This window comes from Sphaerodactylus townsendi, linkage group LG09 (genome assembly GCF_021028975.2).
Source record: "Sphaerodactylus townsendi isolate TG3544 linkage group LG09, MPM_Stown_v2.3, whole genome shotgun sequence".
In the NCBI taxonomy this organism is placed as follows: Eukaryota; Metazoa; Chordata; class Lepidosauria; order Squamata; family Sphaerodactylidae; genus Sphaerodactylus; species Sphaerodactylus townsendi.
This window is the reverse complement of record NC_059433.1, coordinates 62,512,769-62,528,721: the sequence shown is the minus strand read 5'-3', so window position 1 is coordinate 62,528,721 and position 15,953 is coordinate 62,512,769. Positions and strand designations below refer to the sequence as shown.

Genomic DNA, 15,953 nt, shown 5'->3' with positions numbered 1-15,953 from the left:
AAAACTGTTGTCTTGCTTAATGTTTTCTGTGTTTAGCCCACTTTTCAGACATTAGACTTTATGATACCATTGTTAGGAAGTAACATCAGGGAAGGCCTTTGCTTCCATGCCCTCTTTGTTGGTCTTCCAGGGCAACTGCTTGCCAACTTTGCAAAGCAGCATACAAGGCTAGATGGACCACTGATTCAACAGGGCTCTTAAGTATAAACAATCCAATCAATGTACAATATATTATGCAAACATTATGAGCGAAAACTTTGGATACATACACTTGCATTGATAGACCTCAATTCACTTTGAAAATTTGTCTGCAGTCGGGATGCCTGGGCATTTGGGCTCATTCTTGTGGCCATTTTATACAGGGCTAGCAGCAACATAGCCTGTGGAGCAACTACTGAAGCCCAGACTTCTGGTGTGACACATTGCTGTTTCCCGACCCCCACAAGCCTGCCCTGAAATGAGTAGGCAGGGAAAGGACACACAGATCTGGGGAAGAACTTGTGAGTGACATAACAATGGTGAGGGGAGTGGGCTGCTGAGCAGTCTGCCAGCATGGTGTAATGATTAAGAGCAGCGGACCCTAATCTGGAAAACCAGGTTCAATTCCCCATTCCTGCACATGATGTCAGCTGGGTGACCTTGGGCCAGTCTCAGTTTTTTCGGAACTCTGTCAGCCCCACCTACCTCACAAGAAGAACAGAAAAGTTTATGTCCCCCTTTTCTGTCCTGTAGGAGACTCAAAGGAGCTTACAATCTCCTTTCCCGTTCCCCCTCACAACAAACACCCTGTGAGGTAGGTGGGACTGAGAGAGCTCCGAAAAGCTGTGACTAGCCCAAGGTCACCCAGCTGACATGTGTTGGAGTGCACAGGCTAATTTGAATTCCCCAGATAAGCCTCCACAGCTCAAGTGGCAGAGCGGGGAATCAAACCCGGTTCCTCCAGATTGGAATGCACCTGCTCTTAACCACTACGCCACTGCTGCTCCTGTTGTGGGGATGCCTGTTGTGGGGTCTGTAAGGGAAGGCAATTGTAAACAGCTTTCAAACTCCTTAAAGATAGTGAAAAGAAGGTATAAAAACCAACTCTTCTTCTTTTGCCCAAGAGCCCCTAAAATCTTCAACCCCTCCCCCACCCCAATTGCCTATGTAACCTATATGCTTTGGCTGCATGTGAACTGGCATTAAATGATTGTTAAAAACACTGCTGAATTGACAGTGGGGGAAGGAAGTTGTACAAAGAAAAACAAGAGTATAGGATTTCAGAATCTGGCAGTATTTTCTGCCACAAACAGAAAATGCTTTGTTCAGCAAATTATGAAAGGACCCAATTCCTGCTAGCACAGAGACAGTGTTGAAATTCATTCATTACCATGGCTCTGTTTTGATCATATGTGTATGTGTGTGTGTACATTTCAACTCAGATGTCATGTGAACTTAGTTTTGCTTATAACATAAGAATAGACTTTATTTTTCAGATAATTCCACCAGCAAAGGGAAAACCTGGCAGCAGTTGATTCTGCCATTAGAATTCCATGGAGTGTTGGAAAGCAGTACTTATACAAACAAATGGTTTAGAAGGGAAACTCACACAAAATCGTAGGAAGGCTCCTTTTTAAGAATTAAGGTATAATTCATACATACAAACAAATCTGCTTCAGAATGGCCAGAGTATCCTTTGAAAGTTACCATGTATTCTCCCTACAACAAAGGAAAAGATTTAATTACTAGACAAATTAATATACTAAGACAGACCGAACAAGTTCTACTGAATTCAATGAGGCTGAAGCTAATTCACAAGACAGGGATTCCCTCAGCAATGTCATCATTTCAAGGACTCTACCTGCTACAAGGAGTGGACACAAACTCTAGACTGACTCTATGAGCAGGTTGACTCCTAGACCATTGGCAAGCAATAGCTTCATTGATCACACAATACTTACTAGATTGCCCCACTGCTCTAGGGTTTGTATGTAAACTGGGATGTGTTTATTTCATTGCAACCCTCTCAAAAGGCTGGTTCCAGGACAGCAGTTCTTCTGGTGATCTACTACAGAAAGCCATACAATAACAGTACACATTGCATTGTAATCTATCATTGTGTGTGATCTACTGCCTTAGGAAGAGGGCAGCTTATGTATCATTGAAGAACTATAAGCTTTGTGTGATTGGTCTTTGATCAGCATGCCAGTTCTACTTCCTAGTGATAGACTGGCTACATCTTCATTATTAGAACTTTTTTTTTTAAGCCACAGTGAATATCTATCATTTACTTGTTCATTCATTGGACTGAACTTGTTAATTTTCTTCAGAAGAAGCTAATTCTGGCTACTTTGTGATGCTGGAAATCAGTTACTTAATGATCAGGTCTCAATCACTGCTTCCCATTTTCACTTGACAAACTGCAGTTAAAAAATCAACTAAAATTTAGTAGTCATTAAGAAATTTAAGAAACTGAGTTTGTATTCCAAGAGCAAGAACTGCTTGATGTTAGGTACTTGTATGGAATCAACTGAAGTCCAGTAAGACTGTTGGCCTGAATCCACCCATTTGGGTTTGATTATGGAAGAATTTGAGTTTCCTCCCCCAAAAAGTTGTAAACTAGTAAATTCTCAACTTTTCTAACAGCATTTGTGAAAATATAACTCTGAAAAAGTACCGTTAGATAGTTTCCTTTATCACCTTTGATTGTCACAGTTGTGTTGATAGTCTCTGCAAAAGAGGAATTATTATTAAGATATAAAAACTACCATCATAATCTTGTAATTCTTTCCCAGTTGCAAGTATATCAGTTTCTTCAGAATCCCCCCTCCCCTCCCACACCAACACAGGTTAGGGAAACTGGAGTCAGAGGTCAAAAACAAGAAGCCAAAATCAGGGCTGCCATGTGATCTACCTGAGTACAGATCTATAATCATGCTACCACATGCCCCCTTGGCCAAGCCTTGTCCACCATATATTTCTTTAAAATTAGCCTAATTGCCCCATGGAGGACATTGAAATCTCACCACGTGGATGCAGTCCATAATGTAGGATTGACACTACTCATATACACTGATTTGCTTATAGCTTCTCCTAGCAAGGCTATAGTTTCCATTTAGATTTTATGACAACAAAAATTTATATTTCACTCTTACCTCCCTTCAGAGCTCCACAATATGAATATTCATCATCTTCACCTGTGCAAGCAATATATCTCCATTCTAAGACTTTCTTAGCTTCATACCATCCGGCTATTGTCACTCTGAGAAAGATTAAATCTCTCTCTATAAAAATAGAATGCAGATACTTCAAAAGATTACATCCATTTTCATTTTATTTTCTCAGAGAACAATTCATTTAAATGGGTAAGTCTGTTGATAATGCATTTTATATGATAATCTGATTGAAAACATATTTGTAATGTGCAGCAGCATAGCCAGAAAAATAGCAAGCATTAGGAAAAATCAAATTATGCATCATTATTCTTTCTATCACAACTGGATAGTGGCTGGTCACTTTCCTTCACATTTGATAGTGGTTTCTTAAATTATGCATGAAGTAGATAATGTGAATAGAGAGCTTTCTTTGCTAAAATACTAGAATACTTTGGGGCACCCAAAGAAGTTGATTCTGATCAGCAAAAAAAAAAAACTTTACTGAATGAGTAATGAAATGGCATAGTTCACTGAAGACAATAGCCACAAACGCATTTTTATGAGAATTTTAAGAGGGAATTTGACTCATGACTTAGAACAGGGGTCTGCAACCTGCAGCTCCGGAGCCGTATGCAGCTCTTTCAGCCTTATACTGTGGCTCTGCGTAGCCTGGAGGTTGGAGGGTAGCGTGCGCGTGTCCCTCCAGCCCTCCAGAACAGCTCTGGAAGGAAAGGTGAGTGGAGGAGGCGAACCGGAGGCGGCTCTGTGCGGAGCTGCCTCTCCGGCTTGGTAGATCTTTGGGGCTGTGGAAAATGGGTCCAAATCGCTCTTTGGGAGGTAAAGGTTGCCGACTCCTGACTTAGAAGAACCTCCATACTCTGAGTCAGCAAACCTCTGAATACCAGGACCAACATTGGGTGAAGGCCTTGGCCTCTCTGTTTGCTGGCCAGTGTATGAAGTAGAATGCTAGGCTAGATGGATTACTTAATACATCTTAAAACAGGACAAGTAAAATGATTGTTCTATGTACCACCATCCTCACACTTAAAACTTTGGTGTCAAAAAGGAAGCGATGTAAGCAAAATGGAGGCACACAGTCACCGGTTATACCAAATTCTTCCTCACACAATCATGCAGCCATCTTTAAAAAATAACACTCCTGCGAATGATCCGTAATAAATAGGCCTGAGAGAATTCAGAGGGGACCTGCTGAGACTGCTTTCTCAGTCTACTAATCCCCCAACATCTTCTTTCAGCAGCAAACATAAAATTAAACATTTGCTGATGGAAGCACCACTGAACACTAGGATAACCATTTCACTGAAGCATAAGCAAATAAGGAAGATCCAGGAAAACAATAAAATGTTGACATGCTCACCAACATTGGAACTACACATAATGCCATAATTATTTCCCTAACTTAAAAAAATTTGCAACTATAGGGGAGCAATTTAAAGAGGCAAACTAATGTGAGAGAGAGGCTGTTTAGCTCTTTACTTCTATCACTTGTCCACCCAAAATTGCCGAGCTGGTTTTACCCATACTGGGGGTGGGTGTAGGGGATTTGAGTAGTTATACATTTTCCCCTCAGGAATAAAAGCATGGAATAAAAGCAACTTTCAATGGGAATAATATAAAAACTTGCTAAGCAGTCCACTCCTCCCCCTCCAATGGGTTCTCTTCTTTTAAATCATGTCTACCATGGAAGTTGGAAAAACTACTCACGGGACTACATACAGCATGCAGTTCTTGACATTCTGGCATTTCAGAGACTTTCTCAGTCATATGCCACAAATTCCTTGAAAGAACAGTGTAGCAGGCATTTGTTCTAACAAGTCAGTGAACTCCTTTTTCTACCAAATTTGAATGTGCTGAATTCAAAAAGTCTGTTTACCAATCTTAATTTTGTTGTTTTCCTCACAAAAGGCATCTGACAAATGTTAACAGACCTTCACAATAAACAAATTATTTAAGGAAAAGGTGGACATTTATGATGCTTGCAAGGTAGTTATAAACATGACAGCCTTCAATCCATTCAAGGGCTTTCCTCAGTTGACACTGTCCCACTAATACAACTAGGAATCACTAACAATCTGAACAACAGCAGATCTTCAAAACTTGCAGCCCACCAAGAATATGTAGAGCCTGGCTGGGATTCTGGGAAGGGTTGCCTAAAATATGATAGATTGAGTTATATATTCAGTTTGGAGAGTACCAGTCCTTTACTACGTACATATTTCACTCATTGAAATAATGATGAGTAAAGCAGATTTCCATAAAGTATGCCTTCTTCAGATATGCAAAGTAACTATTCTAATGCTATGAAAAATACAAGAACAACATACTTGGAATCCAGAATATAGTTCCGTTCCATTTTGAAAAGCCGTTAAGATAACATGGCTCCACCCCAAAGAAGAATGTTTCAGTGGTAGAACCTATGGGAGGACAAATTTAACAATGTCATAAAACTCTAGGAAAGATTTGAGCACTCCTAGATCCATGCTGAAATACAAAAACAATTCCAGATGGCAACAGTTATGCAGGTAAAGTACTGCTTACTGTCTGGGGAAAATGTCCTGTCCCTTTTATACTAGCTTAATGGAGTGTTATATACACCGTGATGCTATTTACCTCCATGTTGTTTCCACACATTAAACCTCTGTTAATAGGGCAGTTCATTTTATTCCTGGCCTGTGGCAACTGTGTCCATGTAGCTCCCATCGCCCAGATGAGGGCAGAAAGACAGGGTATAAATTTTGTAAATAAATAGCAGAATCATTTGCAATGGCAGAGGAACAGCCATATTACACCTTTTCTCACACTTTCCTTGCCTCTGCCAGTATGACTGCCATTCTTTCCCTCACCTCCACCCCGATGGTTTGGTGTTTTCTTTTTTAATCAGCAATACCACAACAGCCTTATAATGATATATGCATACAATATTAATACATAAATAAAAAATAAAGGAAGGGAAGTCTAAAAGATATTGTTAGCACATTGCATGATGCAGGGCCTTCTATAACCTGCAGTCTAAAATGACCGATTCAGGAGGCAGACTAAATTAATTTGGGCCAAGTTCAAAAAATCTCAAGTTCAACAAAGTATAAATGGAACAAAGAATGAATGGTTGTTATCCCTTTGAAGACAGACAAGTCAAAATCTCTAGCACAAATTAGAACATGCAGTATTCCTTAAGCAACAACAGCAATGTGAGTATTAGCACTTCTAATAATGAGACGCATTACTGGTCTTTAACAGCATGGGAAATGAAATCAAGTTGATAATTTTCTTACCACAGGAAGAATATAATATTTCCAAATCAGATGTGCTACAAAGCAGATGTTTTTCCTGTGCCACAATAAATCCAGAAGCCAACAGAATAAAACAAATACAATGGAACATATTGACGTGACCTTAAACCATTTTTTAACATTACAATTACAGCAAGTTACTTCTCTTTTAGTAAAGAGGAACAAAGCTATGCTTCGTCAACCCTCCTCAGTCATGTGATTTCTGAGAGTCTGGTCTATATTTCTTCTTGAATATTCCAATCTCTACTGGATGCTTAAATGTATTATTCTGTATTCTGGAGGGAAAAAAAGTACTCAGCTTATTCATAGATAATTTCATTTAGATAAAACTATATTTATGGTTTTCAGCAACTGAATTACAAAAGAGGAAATAATTGAGCCATCCTATTTATATATAATCGTCTCATAAAGTAGTGAAAGTAGTCATCAAAAGCATATAAAAAAGCATATACAACAATCTTACTTGAGAGTAGGTTTAATTGATTTCAGTGGGGCTTACCTCCAAATACTGTTTCCCCAAAAATAAGACTTTGTAGAGGTTTTGCTGATGTGCTAAATATAAAGCATCCCCCAAAAGTAAGACGTAGCAAAGTTTTTGTTTGGAAGCATGCCCGTCAAACAGAAGACCAGAAAAATAATACATCCCCTGAAAATAAGTCATAGTGCATCTTTGGGAGCAAAAATTAATATAAGACACTGTCTTATTTTTGGGGAAACTGGGTAGGAATAGCTAGGACTACTGCCTTACTGTGTATTCCTAAGAACACATTCCTGGGAGTATTAAACTATTAATTATTATTAATAAAACTATTAAACTATTAAAGAATAGGATTCTGAGTAGACCTGCTTAAGATTACTCTCCTTCAGAGCTATGCTAAGCAGATCTACTCAATGGCAGTTACTCCCAGGAAACATTTGTAGGATTGCTCTGTAAATTTATGTTACAAGGAAGACATCATCAGAATCAAGTGGCAGTAGATGGAAACTTTGTTGTCGCTAAAAAACAAGAAAATCTTTTCACAGTTTATCATGTATCAATTGCTGATATGCCTGCTATGTGAGAAAATATAGTTTTTGACTGGACGAGCGTCAACAAAATATCAGTATGGAAATTCTGGATTATGGTATAATACAAGAGGCATATCTGAACTAGAGCCTTAACAATTAGAGAACCCAGATTACTTTGGTTCTGAACTAGTTTTCTGCTCTGGTTGGCAGCTGACTTGAACAATGAAATGCTCAAGGAGAGGTCTACTGTTACGAACAGTACAAAATTTTATCTGAAAAAACAGCTGAGTTTAGGGTTTTTCATCTGTGAAAAGGTAAATAGTTGCACTTGCACTTAAATTCTTATCTTGGAACAGATCTTCAATTCATTTGAACCAGAAGCTCTGACATTAAGCTACATACACAAGTCGATGCATTCCCCACCTGCCCCCCCCCCAGATTAGAATCACCATAAAAACTCTCTGAAACTTGAGATTTCATTACTAAACTGGGATTCCCAACTGCTTTGGAGGAAGCCATAGCACTTAAAGAGAATCAGCACATGATTGTAGATGTACTCTCAGAGTCAGATCCTTGGTTCTGTTGAGTACTAATATGGATGTGCTTTCCAGGCAAGATTTTTCTGGGAACTACTACTTTAGATCAATTGGTCTGATGAAGTGAGTTATGAATGCTAGAATTAATTTTGCTAGTCTTGCAATATACTACTGGACTATCCTATTTCCCCGTAGATCCATGAAAATGAAATCTCTGCTTATGAATGACCATCTCCTTCCATAAGTCTGTGTGCTCCAAATATAGTCATCAGGCCGCATTTGTTGGCCATCTCACCACTTAAGGTGACTAATCTAGCATTGATCCGAGCCTGGGTCTTTTACTTTGTGGCTCCAGCTCTGTGCAACAGGCTTCCGGAAGAGGTGAAGGAAGCCCCCTTCCCCTTGAGATCTTCAGGATGCTCTGCAAGGCCTGCATGTATCTGAATGGGAAGGCCTGCTTTTGAGGTCTGAACGGGAAGCATCTTTTAAGGAGGAAAAAGATGTGGACTTTATTTTTGGCTTTACCTGATGTTTTTAAATTCTTATTGTAAACTTCCTTGAACAGTGCGGAAAGGTGGGATATGTTTTAATAAATGAATGAACGAATAAATGAATGTGCAGCTTTGTGAACCATCTTCAGTTTTCCCACATGGAAATATTTTGAAGTGGTGGGATTTATGGAGCTGTAATGCTGCTAGGTTGCACATAACATCTTAAAAGGGTGTTAGCAACAAGATGCACTCACAATCTGTCACTGAACAGAGACAAGAAATCTTAAGTTTAAGGGGGAAGAAAGACCAATTCAGTCCACCTTTTTAGACTCCCAAATTATTAAAATATAATTGAAACAATTGAGAATATGCCTTATTGTACAGACAGTTGAGCTTTGATGTCTAAATATGTACCTATCTAGTTTCATATGTAATAATTTATCTTGGTGACTTCCTAGACAAAGGAAACTTTAAAAATACCATAGTTTTGGGTCAGGAAAAGTGTCCCTCTAGTGGCTTATGCTGGCAGACACATAAAGCAGATGTCCTTTTGACACACACTTGAGGAGAAACAAGAACTAATTCTAAAATTTAGGATCCAAATGTTAAATCCTAATGAAGAACATCTAGTGTAACTATACACTGAAGTCCCACTTATTTTAATCAATTTAACCAGCAGTTTGCTGGATTGTCGCCATTACATAAATGTCAGTCTTCACTCCTTCACATTAATAGTTGTCTACTGATTTGCAGGTTCACCATTCACAATCATCCTAATAGAAGACAACTGAAGGGTGAAACCTCTAATCAGACAAATATGTTAAAGGTAGCCATTTGAGTACAAGTTTTAGTTGTATTGGTTCTTCCAAGTGAAAAATTCTTTATATGCTATATCATATATTTTTATTTGTCTAAGATACACACACCAAAGAAGAACACCAGTTTAATATTTCTATGAACTTAATACACTCATCTCACATGTAAGTTACAAATATTTCAAGAACTTTTTCACCCTCCAAGGCTTCATAGTCATATTGCAGTTATAGTGGTAGCCGTCAAGAATACTATTCACCAATGTTGAGCAATAGCTCTGGACACAATCAGTATACCAATATCAGCCCAGCACTGCCAAGTCTTTCTTCAAGTATGCTGAAAGATGGAACAAGCAATGAATTTTTTCACACATGGGGTTCAAAGTGGTTTTTGCAAATGTAAAGCCTACATTGGCCACAACCTACATTAATACTACAAATTGCCCATTTTTTCTTACTTCTGTTCCACAAAAACAAAGACTAAACTGGACATAAATACGAACATTTTGAGGGACCAAAAAGTGAATGATCATGTGTAGGAACACTCCAGGATCCAGAATCTTATACAGTGAGGGTCTTTTAAATGGAGCTGCTGTACTTCAGCATATGTTGCCAGTCAAAGGGCAAGACTTGCTTGTTCAAGATTTAACATGGTGGTCCCAAACCTTATGGAGCCTCACAGTACTTTTGGAATTTTGAGAACAGATAGTGGGGCACCATCTCAACATGGCTACCATGGGTTTCGGAACCAATCACAAAAAGTTACAAGGTTTCAAGTTATCATCCTGGAGGCAGCTGAATCAAAATGGGTGTTCCCCACAGATGAAAAAATGATGCTTCCCTAGCTCAGATATGACTTGACGCAAAACAAACAAACAAACATTGATTTGTATTTCACAAGAATGCTTCTAGTATAGTATGCACTTGGCCATGGCTGGAAGGGATACACAAAGGGGTTACAACACTAAAGAAAATTTTATGAATTTCACATGGGGCATTGCCCACCCTGAACAAACACTCAGTTAGAAAAAGAGTACTCCCCATACACAGATGACCCTCTAAAGTTTGCAAGATGAAACATACAAATATCAGATGTACTTAATGACTAAAGATAGGACTCATGCTAATCGCACATAAGGCACCTTCTACATACTCTTTTTTCAAAATTAATTTCAGTTTTAATCAATGTTTAAAGACATTGTGAGCGAACTTTTTAAACGGAGAAAATGCTTTGGGGATTTTGCAAACTGTGAGTCATCTGCACATATACAAATTTCTAAAACTCAACCATCTGATACTTTAGAGTTTGCCTTCCATGGATTCTTTTGATTCTTCCAGGTCAAATGTGAAGGGCTTATCATATCCCATAAGATGGTTATAGTCTTCAGCATAATGGAATAGCCCTGGGTTTACAAGCATTGATTTTGTTCTAGCGTAAAATGTTGTGAACATCTTGCTGATGTCCGGGATTTTCACATCCTTCTGATGGAATACAGTTTTCTTTTCTGCCAAAATGGCACTGTATGTAATGGCCGTGTAGGTGTCCGTTTTAGCCTTATGATATAAGCGAATCACGTAGCCCTTTGTAATAAAATGCAAGGTAATTGGTGTCACAAATGTAAAGAATCCTATAATACTATAAAAGGCAATTTGCAAGGGCAGGCTGTCAGAACTTATCCCTGTTGTGGAGATGATGAAAGGCATCATGCAAAGACTAAACATGCTGGTAGAGTAGGAGAAAAATTTCACACCTGTAAGAGAAAGAGACAGTAAAGGTAAAAAATTAAGTTAACAGTAACCTCCTCTGCAGTTTGCAATATACTTTATCAACATGCAACCATTAAATAACTCACACAGCCCATAAGGTTGGTTCCACAGCAAATGCTGCATGCACAACAATCCTTGCATCAATGAAGTGCTAACATTACTCCTCACTATCTGCTTATACTGAGTGAAACTGCTTGTATCCCTCCCTACCTCTTTTGCATATGCAAAACATAGCATACAATATCTCTTCTGATGCAACTGCAAAACCAGATTAAATGAAACCTGTTGTACATTTCATTGCTCCAAATGTACACTGCTGTTTTGCTTGCATGTAGAGCTGCACTAAGTCTATTTTTCCTTTCCTGTCCATGCATTGCATAATCCAACCCAAAGTCTTTTAGGGTGCTTCCAGGAGATGGTCTGCCGCTCTTGAAGAAGAATAACAGGTGGATTTATACTCCACTTCTCTCTACCACAAGGAGACTCAAAGCAGCTTACAACTTCTTCCCTTCCCCTCCCATAGGTAGGTGGCTAGCTGAAGGTCACCCATCAGGCTTCACCGAAAGGAACATAAGAACTAGCCTGCTGGATCAGACCAGCGTCCATCTAGCCCAGAACTCTGCTACTTGCAGTGGCCCACCAGTTGCCTTTGGGAGCTCACATGCAAGATGTGAAAGCAATGGCCTTCTGCGGCTGCTGCTCCTGAGCACCTTCATATATTGTGTCGGAAAACTCATGCTCCCTTAGATATATGTTTGCTGAGGGGAGATGTATATCCAAGGAAGCCTGAGTTTTCCTGACACAATATATGAAGCAACTGGCCTCGGCCGCAGGCTCTTGGATGTCGATGAAATGTTCTGAGCTATAAAAACATACCTGGAAACTCATTCATGCTTTTCCTTTTGATTAAACAAGCACTGCACATTGGGAATCCTACCATTCTTGGCAACCCGTTCTGAACTACCCATTAGCATATTCCCACTCCAGCCATAATGCTCTTTAACTGGATCAGCTGTGCAGAATATTTATGACTGCTTCTGCTAGCCATACTATCTTGTGGAAGTGGTGAACCAAAGCTACAAAGAATGCATAGTGCTACCATACATACATCTCCTTGTCTCTCGCCCTGCCCAAGTATGAAAGATCAAAACAGGCAGAATAAGCAGCTGACAGAATCTGGATTTCTTCTAGTTTAGAGTTACGCAACAAATTGGGGCAGATACCCCTCTTCCCAGGCAAGGGCCTAGCCTGGCATTTGTGAATTAAAATTGCTGCCCTAAACAGAGTTACTTCATTCAATGGACTAGAAATAATGGCTTAGCATGGCAAAATCATTTAAATGAAGAATTCCATTTTCTGCTGTTAGCATATACTTCCAAAATGAAACCTGTTGTTTCATTTTCCGTGGGGGAAAAATACTTTCAACATTTTAAAAAGATGTAGAAACAAGAGACAGAAAAAAGCCAAACACAAAAATACCTACAGAGTACCAACTTGGCCAAATTTCCACAGTAAACCAATCTTCCAAGTTCAGAACTGTCATGTAGGGATGATGTGCTGAAACAGCAAAGAGGAGTCTCACGAGAAAACAGAACCTTGAGGATGAGGATAATGCACAATATTAGGCGTCAGCATCTTTTCCAGCAATTAATTAATTAATTAATTAATTAAATCTATCTATCTATCTATCTATCTATCTATCTATCTATCTATCCCTATCTATCCATCTATCTATCTATCCATCTATCTATCCATCTATCTATCCATCTATCTATCCATCTATCTATCCATCTATCTATCTATCTATCTATCGCCCGCCCAATCCCCAAAGGGCTCTGGGCAGGTTACAACAAGCTTAGAACATTAAAATATGGCACTCAGCTCAAACTGGCTGTACACACATTAACAACCAATGACCCATGCTGGAAAATGATGCTCTTCTCACAGTCAATGGGAGGCAAACCATTTCTTGCCCCAAGATGGTATCCAACGAGGGCCTGCAACAAACCAAGATCTGTCCTTATATCCACTCATTCACTTGTTCATTTGCCAATGTTATACATGCCCTCAAATTTAGATTTTCATGACTATAACAACAATCTACTGAAGTCCACAGTGAATCCCACAACAAAACCATACCTATAACAAACACACTTTTCAAGTAGCCTTTTGTATGTAGTGTTAATTATATTAATCCCTAAAATATTAAAGAACACTATACAACCAATATTGAATTTGGACAAATTCAAATAGGGGAAAAACCTATTTGATCTTGGGTTTATTCTAATTTCGGCCAGGAACCTGAAACAAAGCATCTTTGAACATGCCTGAAGTGTCTTTCTTCACTGAATAATTATAATCAGCCCCCCCCCCCCCCGCATAATCTGGAACGTGAGGTAGATTTACTTCCCACCATTTAAGAGCCAATTTAAACAGAAGAAAAGTTATAGTTTTCAAGTTTCTCTAACTGTTTGAGACCCAATCCCACTTCTTTGCAGACATCACACCTCTCTTGAAGCCAAGATTGTTGGTGCTGAAGTACCCAGCACAGGTTAAGGCAGTTTCTTAACAAATTCACAGGTTAAGGCAGTTTCTTAACAAATTTCACATTGTTGGAGAAACAGCTGAACAAAAGCCCCCAGCCCTGCAGTTATAGGCTTCTCTTCCTACTGTCAGATTTGCTGTGATTACAGCAGCCCTGTCTTTGCATTCCCTATTCCTGAACAAAGTGCTTGCTAAAACATTTATTAGAGATTCAGTCTTGAAAGTGTGATCACAGAAAACGAATAAATTCAAAGACATGCAATTAAAATTTCTATGCCATCTGTTGTAATCTGGTTTTGATGTATAATGTATATCTTTTTGTATTATGCATTCTATTGTATTGTTTTAATATGCTGTTATTTGTAAGCCGCCCTGAGTCCTTCAGGAGATTGGCAGGGTTTTTTCACCCTGTGCTTTCAACTGTTGCTTGTGCAACTTAGTCTCTGAAAGGATTTTTTGGGGAGCAGTTACATTAAAAAGAATGCCCCTGAGCATACGCAAACATTACTCCACAAACACACAGCCTGCACCCACCACGCTGACCATGACACTTTTTAGAAATTCAGCCCTTCAGAAATTCCCTTCGGCTGGTCACCCGGGTGGAGAAGGAAGCGTTTAAGGAGGCAGCACCTGTTTGCTTCCCGCCATACTCGGGAAGGCTCGAGCTGCTTTGTGCCATCCAGTTCGCGGTTCCGGCCTGCAGCCCGAGGCTGGAGCGAGGACTGGCGGGTGCCAGCCGGTTACCGAGCATTTCTCCAGCAGCCGAAGAACTCTGCACCGCCCGGCACCGTGCAACCTTGGCCCTGGCGCTCGGCACCCTCCTACCGCAGCCAGCAGCAACATTGCCCGCGCCCCAGCCCGGCACTCTCCTGTGGCCAGCGAGGCTGCTAAAGCCACCGTGCGGAACAAGCGGCCTTTCCACCCACTGGGCCCTGCCTCTTCCTGTGCCGCTTTACTGTAAAGGAGGAGCCAAGCAGCTCGCGTCTGCCTATGTTGCCTTGAAGGCCTGCGGATCTTAGTTTCGTATTGAACTGCAGAAGCTCCGCTCGAGTATACTTTTATTATCGCGCACGTTTCTGGGGAGCCAGTGGGGGGAGGAACGTGCTCCTGGCTGATTTATATCCTGAAAGAAGCGCGGGTCGGCGATTCCCTTCACTACCTAATCCTGGCACCACCCCGGCTGGGAGACTGTCCCGGGGTGTTTCAAAAGTATCATGGCTGAATTTTACACCGTAACTATATACCGATGGTTAAGGTCTGCAATCCTAAACGGGTCCTGCTTAAATTGAGCTCTACTATAAAAGAAAAGCAGGGAGCTAACTCAGGGACGTGGGTATAGATTTTTTAGAGGGGAGGCAGTTCGGGGGTGGGGCCACACCCGCCCCTAGGGCATGGCCACGCCTCCCCTAGGGCATGGCCCACCCTGCTCTCCCCTGCCCCCCACCAGCTGGGCTCCCAGCTGGCAGCCGGCAGTTCCTTCTGCCCTCCCCTCTGGGCAGAGGCATAGAGGGAAAATGAAGAGCAGGCACACTTGCCAACAGGCCTGGATAAAAATGTCATGTCTCATGAAAAGGGGTTTAAGGTGTGCAAACGGGTAGCAGAATCTTGTCATAGCAGGGAGGTAAATATCCTATTAAAATGGGTAGCAGAAGCTTGTCATAGAATGGAGGTACAAATCTTATTAAAAGAACAGGGTTTCTTGATGGGGAGGCAACCCAGGGTTGTTCCATTATGTACCCTATGTGATGGCTGCACAAGATAATGGGATTTTGTCTATAAATGACTTTCTTTTGAAGCAATGCTAATGAGACTGTAAATTCCATGTCTGCAGATGGTGCAGATTGCTGTACTGCTCCACAAAAAACCAAAAAAATCATAAAATAACAAAAGTAATCAAAACCAAAGTCATATAATATGGTTTATTAAAACCAAACAAATTATTAAAAATAATGTACAAGTTTTTGAGGGTATCTAGTCTTCAACAGGCTGGATTATTAAACAAAACAGTAACACAGATGCTCTTAGGGTATGATAGAAACACACCGTTGCCCTAAGTTCAAGAGGAGCTGCATACTCTGGTGCTAGCTTAAAACTGTATCAAAGCCTTCTGCTAAGAAAGTAAAAAATGGCATTCTTTGACAACAGAAAGATCAGTAGTTAAATCAAATGTTACTCTACCACAAACACACAAGTCCCTTAAAAGGCTGAGAACTGTCTGTGTTTGGGGTGTGACTTTGCTTACAGTCAGCAGTTTTTAACTCTCACTGGAGAAAAGTTATAGGAACTGAAAGGTGTTTTCTCCCAGTGGGAAGAAATGTCACAGTTTTTCCGCCCTGTATGTTCAAGCAAG

General features: G+C 40.2%; 2 protein-coding genes across 4 annotated transcripts; both read right to left on the bottom strand.

The window, feature by feature from the left end:
* Positions 1 to 1,230: 1,230 nt before the first annotated feature.
* On the bottom strand, positions 1,231 to 6,769 carry LY96 (lymphocyte antigen 96). Its single transcript, XM_048507314.1, has 5 exons — positions 6,428 to 6,769; positions 5,480 to 5,569; positions 3,135 to 3,263; positions 2,657 to 2,709; positions 1,231 to 1,698 (listed from the first exon to the last, which is right to left on the bottom strand). Exons 1-5 carry the CDS (start codon positions 6,534 to 6,536, stop codon positions 1,585 to 1,587), a joined length of 495 nt encoding a protein of 164 aa, XP_048363271.1. The 5' UTR covers positions 6,537 to 6,769; the 3' UTR covers positions 1,231 to 1,584.
* A 2,597-nt stretch (positions 6,770 to 9,366) lies between these two features.
* Positions 9,367 to 14,569, bottom strand: TMEM70 (transmembrane protein 70). Of its 3 annotated transcripts, none has more exons than XM_048508347.1 (3): positions 14,234 to 14,569; positions 12,543 to 12,654; positions 9,367 to 11,043 (listed from the first exon to the last, which is right to left on the bottom strand). In XM_048508347.1, exons 1-3 carry the CDS (start codon positions 14,444 to 14,446, stop codon positions 10,592 to 10,594), a joined length of 777 nt encoding a protein of 258 aa, XP_048364304.1. In that variant the 5' UTR covers positions 14,447 to 14,569; the 3' UTR covers positions 9,367 to 10,591. The 3 variants fall into 3 exon arrangements, with proteins under 3 accessions (XP_048364304.1, XP_048364302.1, XP_048364303.1); XM_048508345.1 differs by lacking the exon at positions 14,234 to 14,569 and adding an exon at positions 14,138 to 14,217; XM_048508346.1 differs by lacking the exon at positions 12,543 to 12,654 and having other exon boundaries at positions 14,234 to 14,491.
* Positions 14,570 to 15,953: the final 1,384 nt, after the last annotated feature.

What these genes read in the sequence shown, in the direction of transcription:
- LY96 (XM_048507314.1), bottom strand. Translation starts at nt 6,536, where the DNA reads ATGTTCCATTGTATTTGTTTTATTCTGTTGGCTTCTGGATTTATTGTG. An exon ending in AATATTATATTCTTCCTGTG is followed by an intron (nt 5,570 to 6,427) that starts GTAAGAAAATTA and finishes GTCCTCCCATAG; the next exon opens with GTTCTACCACTGAAACATTC. An exon ending in ATAAAGGAAACTATCTAACG is followed by an intron (nt 1,699 to 2,656) that starts GTACTTTTTCAG and finishes CCTTTGTTGTAG; the next exon opens with GGAGAATACATGGTAACTTT.
- TMEM70 (XM_048508347.1), bottom strand. Translation starts at nt 14,446, where the DNA reads ATGTTGCTGCTGGCTGCGGTAGGAGGGTGCCGAGCGCCAGGGCCAAGG. An exon ending in GTATGGCGGGAAGCAAACAG is followed by an intron (nt 12,655 to 14,233) that starts GTGCTGCCTCCT and finishes CTCATCCTCAAG; the next exon opens with GTTCTGTTTTCTCGTGAGAC. An exon ending in TTTGGCCAAGTTGGTACTCT is followed by an intron (nt 11,044 to 12,542) that starts GTAGGTATTTTT and finishes TTTCTCTTACAG; the next exon opens with GTGTGAAATTTTTCTCCTAC.